Source organism: Protomyctophum parallelum, assembly GCF_964188405.1.
Source record: "Protomyctophum parallelum genome assembly, chromosome: 8".
Lineage (NCBI taxonomy): Eukaryota > Metazoa > Chordata > Actinopteri > Myctophiformes > Myctophidae > Protomyctophum > Protomyctophum parallelum.
Window position 1 is genome coordinate 15,181,651 of NC_139703.1, and position 18,152 is coordinate 15,199,802.

The window sequence follows — 18,152 nt, forward strand, 5'->3', positions numbered from 1 at the left end:
TATTACATGTGACAGCAAGGTGTTGGCTGGGTCCTGGGACATTTGCATACAATTGTCTGTGCAGTCCAACCCAGCCCGATTCCAAATGCTTACAAGTTTAATAGTCTAATTAGGGCGGCTACACGAGGATAGACGGTAATGTGTTTAAGATCACATTGCGCCATTTGCACGATGGCGACATATATGGCTCAATGCCATGAAAGCCATTCAATAATATGGATGAATCAGAATAATATAGAAAAGAGGAACAATTACAAACTCGGGAAATAATATAGCCTATAGCCTACAGTGAGTGCAGAGTCCATAAATATTTTGCAGGCCTACCTTTTACACTTTACAATGTTGCTATCTGATTGGTTACTTTATTAACAGTTTGCTAAAACGGCACAGGTAGCCTACACCTACACTGCAGTTCCATACAAAATGATGCTACCCAATAAAGCCCTATATGGCTTGTTTCCGTTAAGGTCTCTGATTGATGATTACTTTATTAACAGTTTGCAAATTAAAGCACATGTATACAGTTCCCTAAAACAAAAGGATGCTACCCAATAAAGCACTATACCATGGCTTGTTTCCATTGGCATCATGTGTATACAATTCACCTAATGCACCCTACTGGTGTTAATGGTTGGTCATTAGCCTATTTACAGGCTATTTCACTGGAGACATTTTGAAACTTTTACTGCCTCAAAAGTTTTCCTTTGCCACTCCTAGTGACACAATAAACCACAATCACATTCTCGACGTTAGATCTCTTCTCATATATAGACTACAGTAGTAGGTTATGTCCCAACTATATAGTATCTTGAATGAAAATAAAATTTCACAAATATTATTGGCTTGCCCAGTCTGACTGTGTAGAAGCATATCAATACAAATGTATTGCTGTTCATAGAGGGTACCAGTCAAGAGATCTTTACTGGCACCTGTAATATATTACTGAATATAAAATAATTGAAAGTTTACCTCTTTCAGACATCAAAATGTCTTGATCTGACATCACATTTACAGTTTTATTACAATTTATAATATACACATCCTAAATTATGTTCACAGACATCAACAATTCAGTAGTATTCAGAAGTACTTATAGCACTGAGCTGAACATGATTGTCAAAGAAAGAGCCCTCTACTTAGCACACACACACAATCATATAAGTGCCATATACGCAAGCACATACAGACACAGAAGCATGCATGCCCTGGCCACACACCCACACACACACACACATTTGTTGCAAAGAAAATGTTTATTTACTGTGGTCTTAAGCCCAGATTCTGTCATCACAATTAGTAAATATAGCTAGAAATGTATCAACATTGAAACACAATTAATAGGAACTTGACAACAAACTAACTAATTTTCAGTAGCAGTTTTTTACTTTTTTTATTGGGAGTTAGTTTAGGATTAACTGTTAACATTTGTATACTGCAATAACATGCATTTGCACTGCAAATCTACCTGCTGGTATACACACAGTTAATAATTCACTCTATCAATGGGTTTCTGAAATTCCGCCCAGCAAAACGAGCCGCATCTCCAAGCTCCTCTTCAATTCTAAAAGATGAAAAATATTATTGATTTTAAGACATGTTGATTGTGAGTTCACAAGATAGCATGTACAGTAGTATACAGTACACTCACTACAGTGTGTACAGTATACTTGTACATGATATGGGGAAAATGAAGCCCTTGCTAGAATAGCAAATTAACATAAAAAATAACATTATTTTGACAGCTTGGTTTTCACGGCAGACAAATGAATACTTCTTAACAATAATTCCTTGACATTGACAATCTGTTGAATCAGAAAGAAACTGATTTTTAAATTTACCTGAGAATCTGGTTGTACTTGGCCAAACGCTCAGAGCGACAAGGTGCACCAGTCTTGATCTATAGGGGTCAAAGGTTAATATCTCTAAATATCTTAACATCTCTTCAAAACATAGGTAAGGTATACATTCATTAAAGCAAAGTGGTATTTCCATGTTTTCAGTCTTTTTACAAATTATGGCATTATAATGCATTTCAAATTATCATGGCACAGCATCTTTGTAGACCTTAAAATAATATATAAAAGCACATCATTTCATTAATCCCTATATCAAAATGGATAATGCTTTCCAAATATTTATCACCTGACATGATTATCAATGTTGGCATTGTTGGCTTTTCTTAGAACACACACTCATAACAAATAAAAGGTGAAACTCACCTGTCCAGTGCATAAGCCAACCACCAAATCAGCAATGAATGTATCCTCCGTTTCTCCAGACCGATGGCTGACCATCACCCCCCAGCCACTAGACTGAGCCATCTTACACCTGCATTACAAGATGGAGGATGACATTTACTAAAATAGCTTTGTCAAACTCTTAAGTAGCGCAGGATTTTTATATTGTATAAAACCTGTAATATTTTAACAATCTACATATAATTGGTTTCAATGAAGTGTTGACTTACGCTTGCAAGGACTCAGTGACGGAGCCAATCTGATTGACTTTCAGAAGGAGGCAGTTGCAGGCTTTCTCATCCACAGCCTTAGTGATGCGCGTGGGATTGGTCACTGTAAGGTCATCTCCAACAATCTGTATGTCTGTACTTCCTGTGTAGTTGGTCCAGGCTTCCCAGTCATCCTGGTCAAATGGGTCTTCGATGGACACCACTGTGGATGAGAAATGATGGTTCTAAAATACAGAATCTTCTCTTTGAATGACAGACAGGTTCAGGTTTTTGCACATTTATATTACATTAGAGCTTACATAGGACTACAATGAAAACGAGTCCCACTGTACCACGTGCAGTTTACATTTCTGACTAATGAAGTATTTAATCAATCAAATTTGTAAATGTTCAGCATTCAACACTTCATAAGGAAATATTCCAGACCCTGTTGCATCCTTTGCTTTGACATAAGATAAAAAGCTTTTTCAGCATCTATTACTAATAGGTTACCTGGATAATCCTTAATAAAGCTATTGTAGAGGTCAGCCAGCTCATCAGGTGAGATGTAGCGGCTTGGGTCATCAGGCGACTTGAAGTCCAGATCATATTTCCCATCCCGGTAAAACTCAGATGCTGCCACGTCCATTCCTATCACAATCTCATCTGTGTAACCTGCGTTGCTAATTGCCTCCTTTATCAGCTCCAGAGCTGCAGAGAAACACCAGAAAGAAGAGGCATGAAGTACAAAACTAATGCTGTAGTGTTTCCTCTACATATTCTTAGTTCTGAGCAGATTGTTGGTGTTTTTGCATGCACATTTATGGTAAAGGCACTGATTGTAAGCATTTTAGACTACACTAGACAGGTGGGATTGAACACTGGTAATCAAGCAGTGGTTCTATGTTACTGTACCTTCCTGATTCTCAAGGATGTTTGGGGCAAAGCCACCTTCATCGCCCACATTGGTGGCATCCTGGCCATACTTCTTCTTAATGACACTCTTGAGATTGTGGTAGACCTCAGCTCCCATGCGCATAGCTTCCTTAAAGGAACTAGCACCAACAGGCAGGATCATGAATTCCTGCATAGCAAGTTTGTTACCGGCATGAGATCCACCATTGATGACATTGAAGGCCTGTAAAGAGAACAAGAATGGTGAATGATGAATGCATGATGAATTGAGTTTATAAAATGTAAAGATGTAAAATATCAGGATTCAAACATTTGTTAATTATCTTTTCAAAAATAGCTTGCCTGCTGTTCTAAGCTTGTAAATTGCAATACAATGATGTATGTAGGGTTTAAGTGATTGATGTGTTAACAGAACACTCACCGGCACAGGCAAGATGACCTCTGGGTTGCCTGCAAGGTCAGCAATATGACGATAAAGGGGAACTTCTTTCTCTGCAGCTCCGGCTTTGCAAACAGCCAGTGACACACCCAAAATAGCATTTGCTCCCAATTGGGCTGTGTTATGAAAAATAAATGAAAAAGAAGCTGGTTGTGAACATATCCATACTAGCAAAACCCCATGCTTTAATTGGCATCACATTATTTGCTAAACAGTCTGTTTCTCTTGTGAAGTGCCAGAACTATTAAAAGCAACAGGAAAGTTACACACCTATACATATACATAATGCTATGTTCTGGAGCCACTCAAACCCTATTGAACCAGAGTTTCACCGCTTTTTCTCTCTACAATAAATCTCTTTACCAAAAAACACATTGTGAACTTGTAGATCTGCTATTTTTGATTTATGTTACCTGATAACTTGAAAAAACAACCAAATAAATGTGAGTATAAAAGAGGCTCATGCTTCTAGTTATGGCTTGTGCACAATATTTGCTCCGATTATGCTGTTTTTGGCACACGCCGACAAAACTCCAGATCTGACGCAAGACCGGGCTTTGATCGCTGAGGTTTTGCTCGTTGTGTGTGAAAGGACCTGCGAGAAGATTCAGCACCGATGAAAGCGCTCGCCGACGCCTTCCCGAGTGTTTCTGAATATCTAGAAGGTTTGACATTTGTCTCTCTGACCGACTGGACATCATACGGTATGAACTGGGTTGCGACCACGTCCCGAGAAGGCCTGCATTTCACAGCCAATGAGAGCACAGGACAGCTGTGCTCACTGCTCACAAACACTTTCTGTCGACTATATCGATAGATGATCAAATGATAACCTTTATTCCTCGGGTAAATCTCTGTGTCGTATATATTGGTAGCTATATTAGCCCAATATTGCGGTTACGCATTTCACTTGAATAATGTTGATAAACCGCTTCGAAATCAAAGCTGCAGCAGGGCAAACCTGTGTGTGTGTGTGTGTGTCAGAGAATTATTTAATGAAAATCAAGATTTAACATCCTGTCTCGCTATAGCGCACTAGGCTACGCTATCACAAACATTTCGCCCTGTAGTGTGTAGCCTATTCCTGTGTGTGCAGAGAGAGAGAGAGAGAGAGAGAGAGAGAGAGAGAGAGAGACTGTGTTGGTCTTGCACTTGTATCACGGCATGCTGCACGTATGTGAGATGTCAAAATGAATTGGAATAAAAATCAAATGATGTACTCTTGCAGTGTGTGATGCCTACTCGGCTATCAATCATTTAGTGTGAAAGCCACAAAGATATAATGACAGTCGATAAAAAAAAGAAGCCTCCTGTAGTGTGAAATACATAACGATTTGATGACTCGCCGACAACTTTAAAACTGCAGTCTGTAGGGGCCATTAGGCCAGTTAGCAAAGTACGATAAAACTTACACTTGTTCTCCGTGCCATCCAGGTCCAGCATTATCTGGTCAATTTTCTCTTGCTCAATTACAGATACATCCTGATTATTTAAGGAAAATAGCATGGGAAATTGTTATTTTAGCTTTATTTAAGTGTAGGAAAAAGCTTTCGCACACCTAGAAATCAGGCGTATGCACAGGTGCGTAGGCCAGTGGACATCAATGAAAGGATTGAAAATACACCCGCACACTGTGTATCTGCTGAAAGTGTTTTTTTTTTAAATAAGGCAACGTTTCGGTCCCTCCGGACCTTGCCTGAAGAAGGTCTACTTTTTATGTATATGATGTATTGCCATGCTTTTTGTTCTTGCTTATTGTAAATCGCTCTGGATTAAGAGCGTCTGCTAAATCTCTAAATTGTAAATTGTAATTCTAAATTGTAAGGTCCAGAGGGACGGAAACGTTGCCTTATTAAAAGAAAGTGTGCGGGTTCATTTTCATTCCTTTCATTTAAATTAAGTGAAACTAATAAAAGTTATTATGCAATATTGATATCTGCCCAGCACAAAAACATGCAGATTCTTACTTGGCCAACAAGAGCAGGTGCAATCTTTGAATTAATGTTTTCCACAGCCTGCGAGACCCCTGTGGTGAGGAGATTTAACATGTTAATGATGTTTCAAACAAGATATACAGTGCAAAGTAGAAGTGCAAACCTCAACTACCGTACATACGTTTGTGGTACCATGCAACATTTGTTACAAAATTGTTTTAAAAAGAGACATGCAGATTATTGAGGTAACTAAAACAGCCCATCAAATAATAATTCATTTTAGAGCAGCATAGAATATGACATAAACAATCAACATTCAATCACACTAAATTGTGCAACCCACATGCTAAATGGCAGAATTCATGAATCATATCAGATTTGTCAGAGAGCATTCACGAACATTCGAAAAAACTTAAATGTTATGATCAAAGACTGCCAGGCCAGACTGAGTGTAGGTTAATAAGCAGAGTGATGAAAACTCACTAACTTACTTAAACCTTTTCACATCTGGAAAAAGAGATAGTGGGAGGTAATCCCGGATTAATGCTTAGTTGTTTGACAGAAAATAGCAGATCTACATGCTCACAACACATCACATCGTGACACGTGAGCTTGTAGATCTACTATTTTCAGTGTAGACACCATCAGCCGACTGAATATAAATGAGGCATTATAGCAGGGAATAACAGTATAGTATATAAAGCACGTTGCCTAAAAACAAAACATTTGAAATTAAGGAGGCAAATAATCATGGATGGGCAAATAGAATTAATGAAGGACAACCAATTTTACACAGTCATCATAATTCACCCAAGAGACAACAAAGCCCACATATACAAACCTTTCCCAAGGTAGCGTGACTTGTCATTATCCCTAAGCTCCAGGGCTTCATAGATTCCGGTGGATGCACCACTTGGTACAGCTGCCCTGAACAGACCTGCAAGATGTCGGCCGCAGTGTAGAGAAACATACAAATAAAAGATCATGCAACACTGGAGTACAGTACACTATTCCTGTGGCAATTAGCATGAAACCTATAGCTTGCAATGTGGGCAGGGGGAAAGGAAATTGCACAATACTATTGCAATTGCAAAGAATCCAATTTGATGCCAACACATTCTGTTGTAGGAAACTTAAATTAACCTTTTTCGGTGTAAAGATCAACTTCTACAGTGGGGTTTCCACGGGAATCGAAGATCTCTCTGGCATGGATCTTGATAATAGACATGGTGTTGCAGAATCCTGAGGAGAGAAAAGGCATTTGATTATTTTACCACTACGTTGAAACTCCCTCAAACCAGAAACAAAGATATAATCTATATTCACTCTGAATCCGATCACGTAGTTATCAAACCCACTATACCATTGGCTTTGGTGTAAATAATGGCAGGCCTACCTTGTTTACACTGCTTCCTCCTTATGGCTTACTCACTTGAATGTCCTGACCTAGATGTAATGTAAGTTTAGCAGTGCTAACATGTTAGCTAACAGCCTAATTGGATTAAAGCTTCCTCATCTGATTAATCACATGACAATTGGGTTGTAACACTTACCAACTGTCAAAACGAGATTACATTTCCCATTGCAGGATGCTTCTGTCTATGCTACTCAATATTAAAATCTGAAGCCTCTGTATCCATGCAACCATATATTGTTTCATTTAATTTTCTGCCAATCGACTGCTCTCACATGATTGTGAACCAATCACAATTTAACTTAATTTTCTTCTCTAAAACATTTCCAAGCACTTTCTGTATGACATATGAAGGTGAAAAGTTAAAATGTATGTCTCAAAAGAAACTACAAGCACAGTTAAGCATTTTACCACTTATGCCCCATAAGTGGTCAAATTGTTGCCTATGACATGGTCAAAATAGGGACATCAGCGTTAAAGTGGTTAAAATAAAGAACCTTCACCTTCATATCATTAGGTTTTTTTCTTTGATCCCTGTTTGGGTGAAAATACAAATGTTCATCCTTCAAAACCTCTCTCCAATTAAAAAATAACTTGCCTTTGAGAAGCTAACCTATGTGGTCAGAGGGAAATAAGAAATCCAGGTAAAAAACGAAATCTACTTTAAATTATCTACAATAAAAATAAAGTCCACTCAATGGATCTAGGATGGGTACTATATGTTTCATTTAGGTGCTGTGCCGTCCTGCATACCAGCACTGACATCTCCTGACGGGTATAACTGAATTAATACAGTTGTAATTAATTCATGCTTTTCCCCCCTTTTTAGCTGTTTAGTGTTTATCCACATTAAAGTCATCCATGAAAAAGGTCCACCAACAGTTTAAATGTTCAGGGTTTACAATAGGCCTAATACCTCAGATATATATTAGGCCACATTTAACTAGAGAAATAAATTATGTCATACTAGACTGCATCGTAATCCTCTTTTATTCTGTAGCACACTGTGAAATCTGAGATGTGTTGTGTCATTGCCATTTTGCTGAATCATGGCATAGATACAGTAGCCTGTACTCAATGACCCCAGGAATTATTGTCAAGATGAACATGCTACATGCATCATTCACCGTTAACTATTTGTTTAATTGAATAATATGGGATGGGATATAGTATTCGGCTATTCGCATGCAGTTGCATGAAACCATTATTCCCAAGAAATGGCCAGTTGCAAGGAGTTGCATTGGTGTGACTGTGACATGTCCTTAAAACGGTTGGTTGCAAGGAGTTGCATTGGTTTGGGTCTTATGCTTACCTGGATAAAAATGAATAATGTTAATACTAACTCGGTTTGGGATTGATTGATACACTTTTAACTTAATTTCGAAAATATAGCATAATTTGACAATGGAGGCTATGTGACTGTCATGCGTTATATAATGCCAGACTTGCCAGACTTGCCAGACTTACCCAGGACTTGCATGAACTTGTATGACCTTTATTTCAGACCCTGTCTCACCCACCGAGGCGTCAGGTGATCATTTACAGTTATTACGTTATTACTATTAGCTAGCAATGCATCCGGGTTCGCTTGTGAAATTAATGTCACATCTAGTCTAGAAGTTGAAAAGTTAGGCACACATCAAACACTCAACGAAATAGCAAGCACGCCGAGGAATCGGTACTTTACATCATTTAAAGAACGACTTACCAGATGTGCTGTACTGTTTACAAAGTGAGAGGAGCAACTGCGGCGATGTTCTTCTGAACTTGAAACACCGACCCACTGTCAATCCGAACACCGTAAAGCTCATTACTGGGAGGGATGGTCGCGCTGTGATTGGCTAATTGGTTGCCCTGGATACATGATAGGCGGCACCTCGATTGGCTTTTTTTGTCTAAAATGTAAAAAAAAAAACTAAACAAAAAACGTAATTTAACTAAGTAAGTAATGTAAAGTATAGATGTTGTGAACATGCATCGCATCGTACATCATTATCAGACTTCATTTTATCTTTCAACATCTTTTACATACCCAGCAGTTGCCTGACAACCAAATAGCCAATTACAGGGCGACCATCCCTCCGGGTTATGGGATATTGGGTGTGGCCTGTGGGCGCAATGAAGAAGGATTTCACTTGTCTTTTTCTCGTGACAGGAGTGGATCAAGTCGCGAGATTAGTAGCTGGCAGAATCTCTTGAGCACTGGTTCTCAATGAGGTCCAGTTGTCATTGAGAGGAAAGAACTCTCTCTTGCTCGTGTGAACGAACATTTTAGGATTTTACTGTTTTACAGTAGGCCTATAGATTGGGCTCATTGGGGCCCCGCCAGAGATGAAAAAACATATCAACTGGCGACTCCTAATCATGCATATTAAACTGGGGGGCCCGGGATGAATTATGTAAAAAGTTGAGAATCAATACTCTATCTAGACTAGTCTAGACCAGAGGTCTTCAACAGGGGTCCGGGGCCCCTAGGGGGTCCTCAGAGTTACTTCAAGGGGTCCGCCAAACCTTTGTGTGATAAGAACTTTTTTTAATTCTATTTTGAACATTAACCACTTGAATTGTAGCATCCATATTCTGAGGGGAACATTATCCGAAAATAGCAGATCTATTGTGAGCTTGTAGATCGGCTATTTCCGGCAAAGACGTTTGGTGTAGAGGGGAAAAAGAGCAGACCAAGTACAGAGTGAAAGCCAGGTCAAGTTTACTAAGTATTGGCGGTTTTAAATGTCAGTGAAAATACACAGTGACATTACATGAATGAAAGACTGCAGTCATGACAGTGCAGTCAAACACGCTATGAAGCTGCCTATCTATCTGTCCATGCTTTATCTCTCTCTCTCACCTAGGGGTCCTTGGCCTGAAAAATGTTGAAGTAGTAGGGGTTAGAGAAGGTAACACAATAATCTTATAACTAGAAATGTAGCCTACTCTGTCGAAGTGCCAACTTGCGCCTTGCACGCAAGTAGGCCATTGGCTGTTGATGGTGACGTACTTACTGTCTGTAACCAAATCTGTTTCAAACATTAATCCTATTGGGATTGAAGTAGTCCTAGAGGTCATGAGGTGTGCTCACCACTGGCGATGCCAATGACATCACCACTGGCATCACAAGTATGGTCCTCCTGTACATTGCCTGTTAATAATGATGTTGTCAGAGATTCTGGTCCCTGATTGGGCTACGGTCTTAAACAAGAGAGGACACCGACATACATACCCCGACAGTGAAATACATACCCAGCCGATCGCAGTATTTGCATGACTTGTAATGACTCAAAGTAATTTGCATTACATTATTATCACTACCAGAGCGGTGCCCGTTGGGCACTGCCAATGAAAGTTGGAAATGCATTCCCCACCCAGTTATAATGTCTATGTCCCTTTTATGCCCATATATGGAGTCTATGCAGATATCAGAACACCATTGTGATGTCAGAACAGGCCAGCTCCATATATAAAGATCTAGGGGTGATCAGGTGTGATCAATTGGCTAATCTTTTATGCCCAAATATGGAGTGTTGTGATGTCAGAACAGGCCAGCTCCATATACTGTATAATGGATCTTGGGTTAGGGGCCCTGTCCAGAGCCCGGGCAGAGGGCTTTTGCACACACAGTAACTATAACAATAAAAAGTATAGTTGCACCCCTCATTTCGTGTGGTGCAATTTAAAAAACAATCTCAGCCAGGCTGAAGGCAGGGCTGGCGATATTGTTTTCATCCCTGTGCGTCTCTGTATGTGTTTCTGTCTGTGTGTCTGCAGCTATCTTACTAACATGGTCAGTCAAATCAGTCATGACAGCACTTTATCCGTCTAGTGCAGTGGTTCTCAAAGTTTAGATCCTTGACAGCATTACAGGGGTCCCCAGGGCCCAGCTTGAGACAACTACAGTTTTGATGGACACACAGCCAATCACAATGCGAGGTCGGAAATATTTGTGACATCATTACCAATATAAAAGCTGCTGCTGGAGGAGATCAATATCACAGGTAATTTGTTTGACCACAGTCATTCAGTGTTGCATCAAAGTGTGCCAAAGCATCTTCTAATCAATGTGCACTTTTCGATATTCAATCAAAGACGGTGCTGGCATAGTTTTTGATCCCAAAGGACAAGGATAAGTAATGTTAGAGCCTCTTCATCATGAAGAGGCAGAAGAACACTTGGACTCTTGTTCTCATTATCTGTATTTTAATATACCTTGGGGTCGGAGCTGCCATATTTAACACGTTGGAATCTGAACATGAAATGGTTCAGAGGAGGGAGCGCGATGCGAGAAAGTATAAACTTATGCATGAATATAACTTGACCAAAGTGATCTTTGCCGAGCTGGAGCAGGTCATTTTGCAGCTGAGTCCACACAAAGATGGGGTACAATGGGGATTTGCCGGATCCTTATATTTTGCAATTACTGTGATAACGACAATAGGCTATGGACATGCAGCCCCCAGCACAGACTCAGGGAAAGTGTTCTGCATGTTCTATGCCCTTCTGGGGATCCCTCTGACTATCTTCATGTTTGAGAGCCTAGGAGAGAGGATCAGGACATTTGTCAAGTACCTTCTGTATCAAACCAAAAAGTTCCTGGGAATGCGCAGACCTGAGATCTCTGTAGCCAGCATGGTGTCTGTGGGCATTCTCTCCTGCACCAGCATATTGTGTTTGGGGGCCCTGGCATTCTCTAACTATGAGGGATGGAACTTCCTCCACGCCTTCTACTATTGCTTCATTACACTCACCACCATCGGATTCGGTGACTATGTTGCCCTGCAGAGGGACGATGCTCTTCAGAATGACCCGTATTATATGGCCTTCTGCTTCCTCTACATCTTTGTTGGGATGATGGTGATCTCAGCCTGCCTCAACGTGGTCGTGCTGCGCTTCCTCATCATGAACGCCAAGGATGAGAGCATGGATACCAAGCACAAAGCATCAAGCAGTTACTTTATTCCCGAACAGGTCTAGGGGTAAGGGACGCAACACTATGCCGATTCAGTCAGGCAAAAGTGTGAAAGACTTATTGTGCGTGATTAATCTCTTTTTTAACCAGGCAAAGCAAGTTAAGAACAAATTCCAAAAATGGAAAAGAGCGAGATGGGAAGGGAGTTAAAATAAATCAACAATCAGGTAGGTACCTCAACAAATGTCTTAGGTGCAAGCAATACAGGCTAGGGGAGAATTTCCGTTGGCAACCCACCTGCTCCCAGTTTGATCTCCACCACCACATCCCTCATGCATGTGGAAGATGCTACAGTAGGTCTATAAGGAGTCATGGGGGGTGAACCAAAGAAGCACTGTGCTGCGTTTCCAATCTGCTCTTACTGCCTGTAATACCAGAGCAGAGAGAAGATGCTGGGTTCCCTCCCCACCGTGATGATTCCTTAGTTGTTCTCTGATGCTTCCCCCGGCAGAGCAGCATGTCTCCACACCACATTGTGACAATATTTTGTTGCCCAGTGGACTGTAGGCTAAACAATCAGTAATTCACAGAGAAGAAACGTGAAACCAAAAAGATATTTTCAGTGCTATAATCCCTAGATTAAAATAAAAATCACACCAGTATGAACTATGAAGTGAGGGGCACTCTTATCATCGTACATCATCATGATGTAACATGTCGATTTGCTCAGACACATGCTCTATTCATTCTCAATGGGAATGTAACAAAAATACCGATTTGCTCAGACACATATGGCGTAAATTCTCCATTCATTGTCCAGAGCCATAGAGTAAGACAGAGTTACGACAACTCTGTTCACTTCAAGGTGGCCAGTTCAATGGTGGCTCTTCTACATAGACTTCTATTCGAATAGTGACAAAGACCTGAACCTGAAGTTTATGGAATGCATTGGAGTCTATAGGCTTTACAGTGACAAACGAGTTACATGAACCACGTGACCGGGCTGTTTTCGGCCCCCTAAATGTCGTAACTCCGTCTTACTCTATAGCTCTGTCATTGGGAATTTTATGTTTGTGTATAGGACAAAAATACAGATTTGCTCAAACACATTAAAATTAAATTCTCCATTAATTGTCAATGGCATTTTATGTCTGTGTTACGACACACAGGGGCTGGTGCCCCTCAATAATAAAAACTAAAAACAAGACAGGGTCTAATAATGTCTGTACAAAATGTGGCCAGTCTGTAATGGCAGTTCTATGATTATGTTTATGACGTGTGACTCCATATTTGGGCTAGGTGTTTCAGCCTGATTCCATAAGCATGGAGAGCTCTCAAGTCAAATGCATACAAATAGGTGCTTGAAAGTGAAAAAAGGATTATGAAGGACAAACACCCCTTCAGTATGGGTTTGATTGTGACGCTTGAGGTGTCAGAGGGTTCAAGACTTACCCAGAAAGCAACTTAATGTTATTGCCTTCGCCTCATTAATCGCCCGCAGGAGGATACTTTTACAGTGGAAGGCTAAGTCCCCTCCCTCGGCTAAATCATGGTTGATTGATGTTATGTCCTTTCTGAAACTTGAAAAGATCAAATTCACAATTCGAGGGTCCTCTGACAAATTTTACAACCATTGGCAACCTTTAATATCGTATGTAAGCAGTTTAGAATCACTTTCACCTGACTGAAGACACATGGTGTTGTTGTGCGGATCTCTACCTGGTGCAATATATATAGCATAATATGTCGGAAATCATTACACATGAGAGTCGAAAAATGAGCCAATTAAGCGCTTTATCTCTTTATATGTATATATAGTTTTTTCTTTTCTTTTTTATATATATATATATAATTATTTTTATTTAATATTACTTTTTTTATTTTTATTTACCTGTTTGTATTATTGTTAATCTTACCCCCCCATTGAAGTTGTTTATTAACCATAACCATGTGATCCCTTTCTTTGTGTCTTAGTATCTTATCTACCTATTGGTTTTATACTTGTATATACTGTATGTTGTGTGTATTGCTTTGTACTCAAATTATTGTTTTTTTTATATACCTGTGTTTGTATGTCTGGCCTCGTGGGGAAAGGTGGTGGGTGGGTGGGTGGGGAGAGGACTGGGAAGGGAGTTGTGGGAGAAAATGTAAAGTCTTACAAAGTCTTGTAGAGTCTTTCTCTTTCTGTGAAAACTGCACATGATCTAACTCTTTGAATAAAATTTACTTTGTTTTACATAGTGCACCTCGACAACAGCCTGCATTGTTACTTGTTAGTCAACGGTTTCCGTTTGAGTCTGACCTCAGTGCATGTTGCCCCCAACCGACCATCAGGGGCCCATATATGGGGTACGCTGAGGTCATCAATATGTTGTAATAGTACTGGCTGATGCCAGTCTGGCCTGGGTACCATAATTGGACATGGCTAAGACAGACCCCCATATATGGGCATTAATCGGACACTGTGCGCCTTGACAATTGACATCATGTTACATTTGTGACGTCTGCAGGGGAGAATCTGCATTGAACATCTGAAAATACTTATTAATTATATTTTAAGCCTGGGACCAAACCATCCAGGCTCCTAGTGAATCATGTCCATAAAACATTTGATTCCGTTTCAAAAAGAGAGAAAATAATGTATTTATTAAATTTAATGGAGGTCCAGCATTTTGTTTCTGTCACTTTAGATCTCTTCGCTTCATTTTCACTTCAAGGACAGAGCTTCACAAAAAGATTAGTCTGAGCAGGGTCAAGCAATTTAAACTGTGGGTTCCAGATGAATGTGGTTTACTCTATTGGGATAATTCAGAAAACAAATCACACAAAACATCTGTTGTGAAAATACTGAGTTGCTCTTGTGACCACAAGCTGAATAACAAACTAAGAATTATTGAATACCATTTACAAATCTCAGAAAATTATAAATATGATTCATCTGAATAATTGTCAAAGCACAGTAATCCAGTGTAGTGTCCAGCCTCTTCCAAGTGTTGAGGATGTGGCTGAGCTGGACATACAATGACGATACACATGATGTACAAACAAAATGTTTTGTACAATTCTGTTATTCATATTTATAGCAACTGAGCATTATGCAACCGAGATGACCTATTTGGCTATTTCTGTCTGTTTCACTATTTTGGATAGGTCATATTCAGAAAGAAAATATACTTAAATTCCTTAAGTAGACAAAAGCCAATTTATTTATTTATTTAAACAAAAAACAAAGAGTACAAAAAAGCATCAAGATTTGTTTAACAGGCCACATTTGTCCTGAGAATTTTTATATCATCGGTTGGCCGGTCTTGAGTGTTGGTCTCCACCATTCCAACGCGATTCAACACACTCATTCCTTGGTACACTCTTCCAAAAATACTGTGCTTTCCATCCAACCACTGAGTGGCTCCTAGGGTGAGGAAGAACTGGCTTCCATTTGTGTCCGGTCCTGAATTTGCCATCGCCAGAATACCTGCACCTTAGGCACACAAATGAAATGAAGACCATTTAGGTGCAAAAGCACAATTCTATAAGCTATAGTAGGTCTTTTTCACCTCAATTCATTTCATGGTAAAGAGAATTGCCACAATTTAAAATGTCAATGTCTTTGATCTATTTTTAGTTACCTGTGAATTTTAGTTCAGGATGCAACTCGTCTTCAAACTGTTTACCAAATATGGATGCTCCACCTCGACCTGTTGAATGAGACAGAAAAACATGCAAATACTGAATACCAAAACAAAACGATAATTAAATATTTAAACAAGAGTTTAAATATTACACATCAAAGATGCCTTTATTTTGTGGCCTATATGACTTCATGGGGCTGGCCGATATAGACAAAATCAAATTTCACAATGTTTTTGACCAAATATCTGAACCGATATTTTGATGTTATCGCATTGTGATATACATTTCCTGTAAATCTTTTAAAAATAGACAATCTACAAGCACACAACATTATGTCACAACGTTATGTGACTGGATGTTAAACATCAAAATAATATTTATGGATATATCCAGCCCTATGCTTTGCTTTCTCTCTCCTTTTTATTTTATGTAATCATGGTGAAGTAAAATAACGGTTGGTAGCAGAGCATCAATTAGTTGATTTTTAATGATACTTGCAGGTATGAATAAGATCCTCTTCTTTCTCCTTTTTTCTTTTATGAATTATGTAAAACAGTACAAGGTAAAATGAATATAATCATGTAAAACCATAAATTAAATTAAATAAATGAATATGAAATGAGTATCCTACTTGCTGTACAGAACCAAATTTTGCTGGTACTGTGGCATCTTATTCAAGCAATAAGATAGGCCAGGCTAGGAATTATTGCTTTTCAGTAAAGCTAACTCAGTAGCTTCAACACAGCCTAATAATGGGTCTGGAGTGTGACTGTGATCAACCCACCTGTTCCTGTTGGGTCTCCACCTTGTACCATGAAGTCTTTGATTATCCGATGGAACTTGGTGTTGTTGAAGTATCCCCTTCTGGCCAACTCAGCAAAGTTTTTGCAGGACTTAGGGGCATGTCTCCAGTAAAGTTCCAGCACAATTGACCCCATACTGTAAAACATGAACATTTGTCTCAGCACTGTTTCACAGTTTTGGTTGTGTAGTGTGTAACGTTATACAAAAGCATTAACTTAGAAGTAGTGACGCTGCCCAATAGTCTGGCAGCTGGGCTTGTGGGGTGGGAAATGTGGTAATTTTATTGGCCTAAAATATTGTCTATATACATACATTCATGAATCCACTTGCTGACTGGCTGTCAGTATTGAGCAATCTTTTATAGGAGTTTCTTGTGACCCTACCATTAACATCCAATATAAGGCAAAAGTCAAACTTTCCTTATGATTTAAGTGTCATCATGTCATTTCATGATTATGAATCCATTCCACACTGGTGTGTGTGTGTGTGTGTGTGTGTGTGTCTCTTTGTCATTTCATGTCTTGCATTGTTGTGTCTTGTATTTGACAAAATCTAAAAATGAAAATTAAACATAAATATTTTAAAGTTTAAAAAAAAAGAAAAAAATAAGTTGAAGGTTGAATGTATGAGTGTGTTCAATTCAACTTTCCCAATTTGTTTTTACATTTAGGAAAAACAATGTTTACGTGCTCAGTCTGTCCACTCTGCACCCATATTTAGCCCTACATGTTAAAATCCAAAATAAAAGATAAGTGAACGACCTGATAAATGTAAAATGTTATCCCATTCCCATAGAGACACAAATCACCATCGCTTGACTGGTGGCTCATGTGTTTTTTCTTTTACATACTAAGTTAGCTACCATTTGAACTGAAATAAGTACGATAGCTGCATTAATTTAATACTTACGTTGTCTCTAAAGTAACTGTGGGTGGTTGCCATGAATCTTGGGGTATCCCTGACATTACTAGACTATAATAGTCGCACAAAAGCAAAATAAATGATAAAACAGTGCGTTATTAGCAACATAGGAGGAGCGGGAGCGTGAGAGTGAGCCGAACTGAACTGAATAACTCAACCTCAACACACCGGAAGTCCGGAACCACACACGCTACTTCTGACTCACGCTCCAACTTCTACTGCCACCTACTGGACCAATAAACGATAACGTCATGCCATCATTTTTAACAGTTTGCAAACTTTGCATGCTGTTCTGTTCGATGCAATTTATCATGCATGATCTGTTTATGGGAAAGCGGACAGAAGAGAAATAGAGAGAGACAGAGGTTAAGGAAGCATGCAGGTCTCATACTGGTATCTTTGTTCATTTTTCCTCACACAAGTCTCAAATGTCAGCAGAATAATATGATCCACCAGGTCCACACGAATTCACAGACTGTAGTGTACAGTAGCCTACACGGGAGGTCGGTCGGACCACGGGGAAGTCCGCGAAAGTTGTTCCTTCTGCAAAAGTAATTTCTCCTCATGTAAGTATAGGCCAGGGCCTACAGCAGGGGTGGCCACACTTTCTTGACTTGAGAGCTATTTCCAAAATGACCAGATCGATAAGATCTACCCACCGAAAAAAGTATTGATTGATTGATTGATTGATTGAAATATTTATTAACAGTTTGTAGAATTTACAGTACATTTTAAGCACAAACTCA

At 39.4% G+C, this 18,152-nt stretch overlaps 3 protein-coding genes across 3 annotated transcripts; 1 reads left to right on the forward strand and 2 right to left on the reverse strand.

The window, feature by feature from the left end:
- Positions 1-1,221: 1,221 nt before the first annotated feature.
- Positions 1,222-8,949, reverse strand: eno1b (enolase 1b, (alpha)). The gene is made up of 12 exons (XM_083770647.1): positions 8,857-8,949; positions 6,878-6,976; positions 6,576-6,671; positions 5,768-5,826; positions 5,213-5,282; positions 3,783-3,916; positions 3,362-3,584; positions 2,960-3,157; positions 2,468-2,669; positions 2,220-2,328; positions 1,839-1,897; positions 1,222-1,561 (listed from the first exon to the last, which is right to left on the reverse strand). The coding sequence occupies exons 2-12, from the start codon at positions 6,960-6,962 to the stop codon at positions 1,492-1,494; spliced, it is 1,305 nt and encodes a 434-aa protein (XP_083626773.1). The 5' UTR covers positions 6,963-6,976; positions 8,857-8,949; the 3' UTR covers positions 1,222-1,491.
- Positions 8,950-11,294: 2,345 nt separating this feature from the next.
- On the forward strand, positions 11,295-12,116 carry LOC310862916 (potassium channel subfamily K member 3-like; the record flags this gene model as incomplete). The annotated part of the gene is made up of 1 exon (XM_083771037.1): positions 11,295-12,116. One exon carries the CDS (start codon positions 11,295-11,297, stop codon positions 12,114-12,116), a length of 822 nt encoding a protein of 273 aa, XP_083627163.1.
- A 2,564-nt stretch (positions 12,117-14,680) lies between these two features.
- Positions 14,681-17,564, reverse strand: ppil1 (peptidylprolyl isomerase (cyclophilin)-like 1). The gene is made up of 4 exons (XM_083770498.1): positions 17,395-17,564; positions 16,466-16,620; positions 15,678-15,746; positions 14,681-15,529 (listed from the first exon to the last, which is right to left on the reverse strand). Exons 1-4 carry the CDS (start codon positions 17,448-17,450, stop codon positions 15,309-15,311), a joined length of 501 nt encoding a protein of 166 aa, XP_083626624.1. The 5' UTR covers positions 17,451-17,564; the 3' UTR covers positions 14,681-15,308.
- Positions 17,565-18,152: the final 588 nt, after the last annotated feature.

Bases quoted from the DNA above. Each gene is read 5' to 3' on its own strand.
- ppil1 (XM_083770498.1), bottom strand. From the start codon at position 17,450: ATGTCAGGGATACCCCAAGATTCATGGCAACCACCCACAGTTACTTTA. The intron at 16,621-17,394 runs GTAAGTATTAAA...CATGTTTTACAG, and splicing joins ACAGTTACTTTAGAGACAAC to TATGGGGTCAATTGTGCTGG. The intron at 15,747-16,465 runs GTGGGTTGATCA...CTCATTCAACAG, and splicing joins TGGAGACCCAACAGGAACAG to GTCGAGGTGGAGCATCCATA.
- eno1b (XM_083770647.1), bottom strand. From the start codon at position 6,962: ATGTCTATTATCAAGATCCATGCCAGAGAGATCTTCGATTCCCGTGGA. The intron at 5,827-6,575 runs GTTTGTATATGT...TCCTCACCACAG, and splicing joins GTCACGCTACCTTGGGAAAG to GGGTCTCGCAGGCTGTGGAA. The intron at 3,158-3,361 runs GTACAGTAACAT...GTTTCTCTGCAG, and splicing joins CATCCTTGAGAATCAGGAAG to CTCTGGAGCTGATAAAGGAG.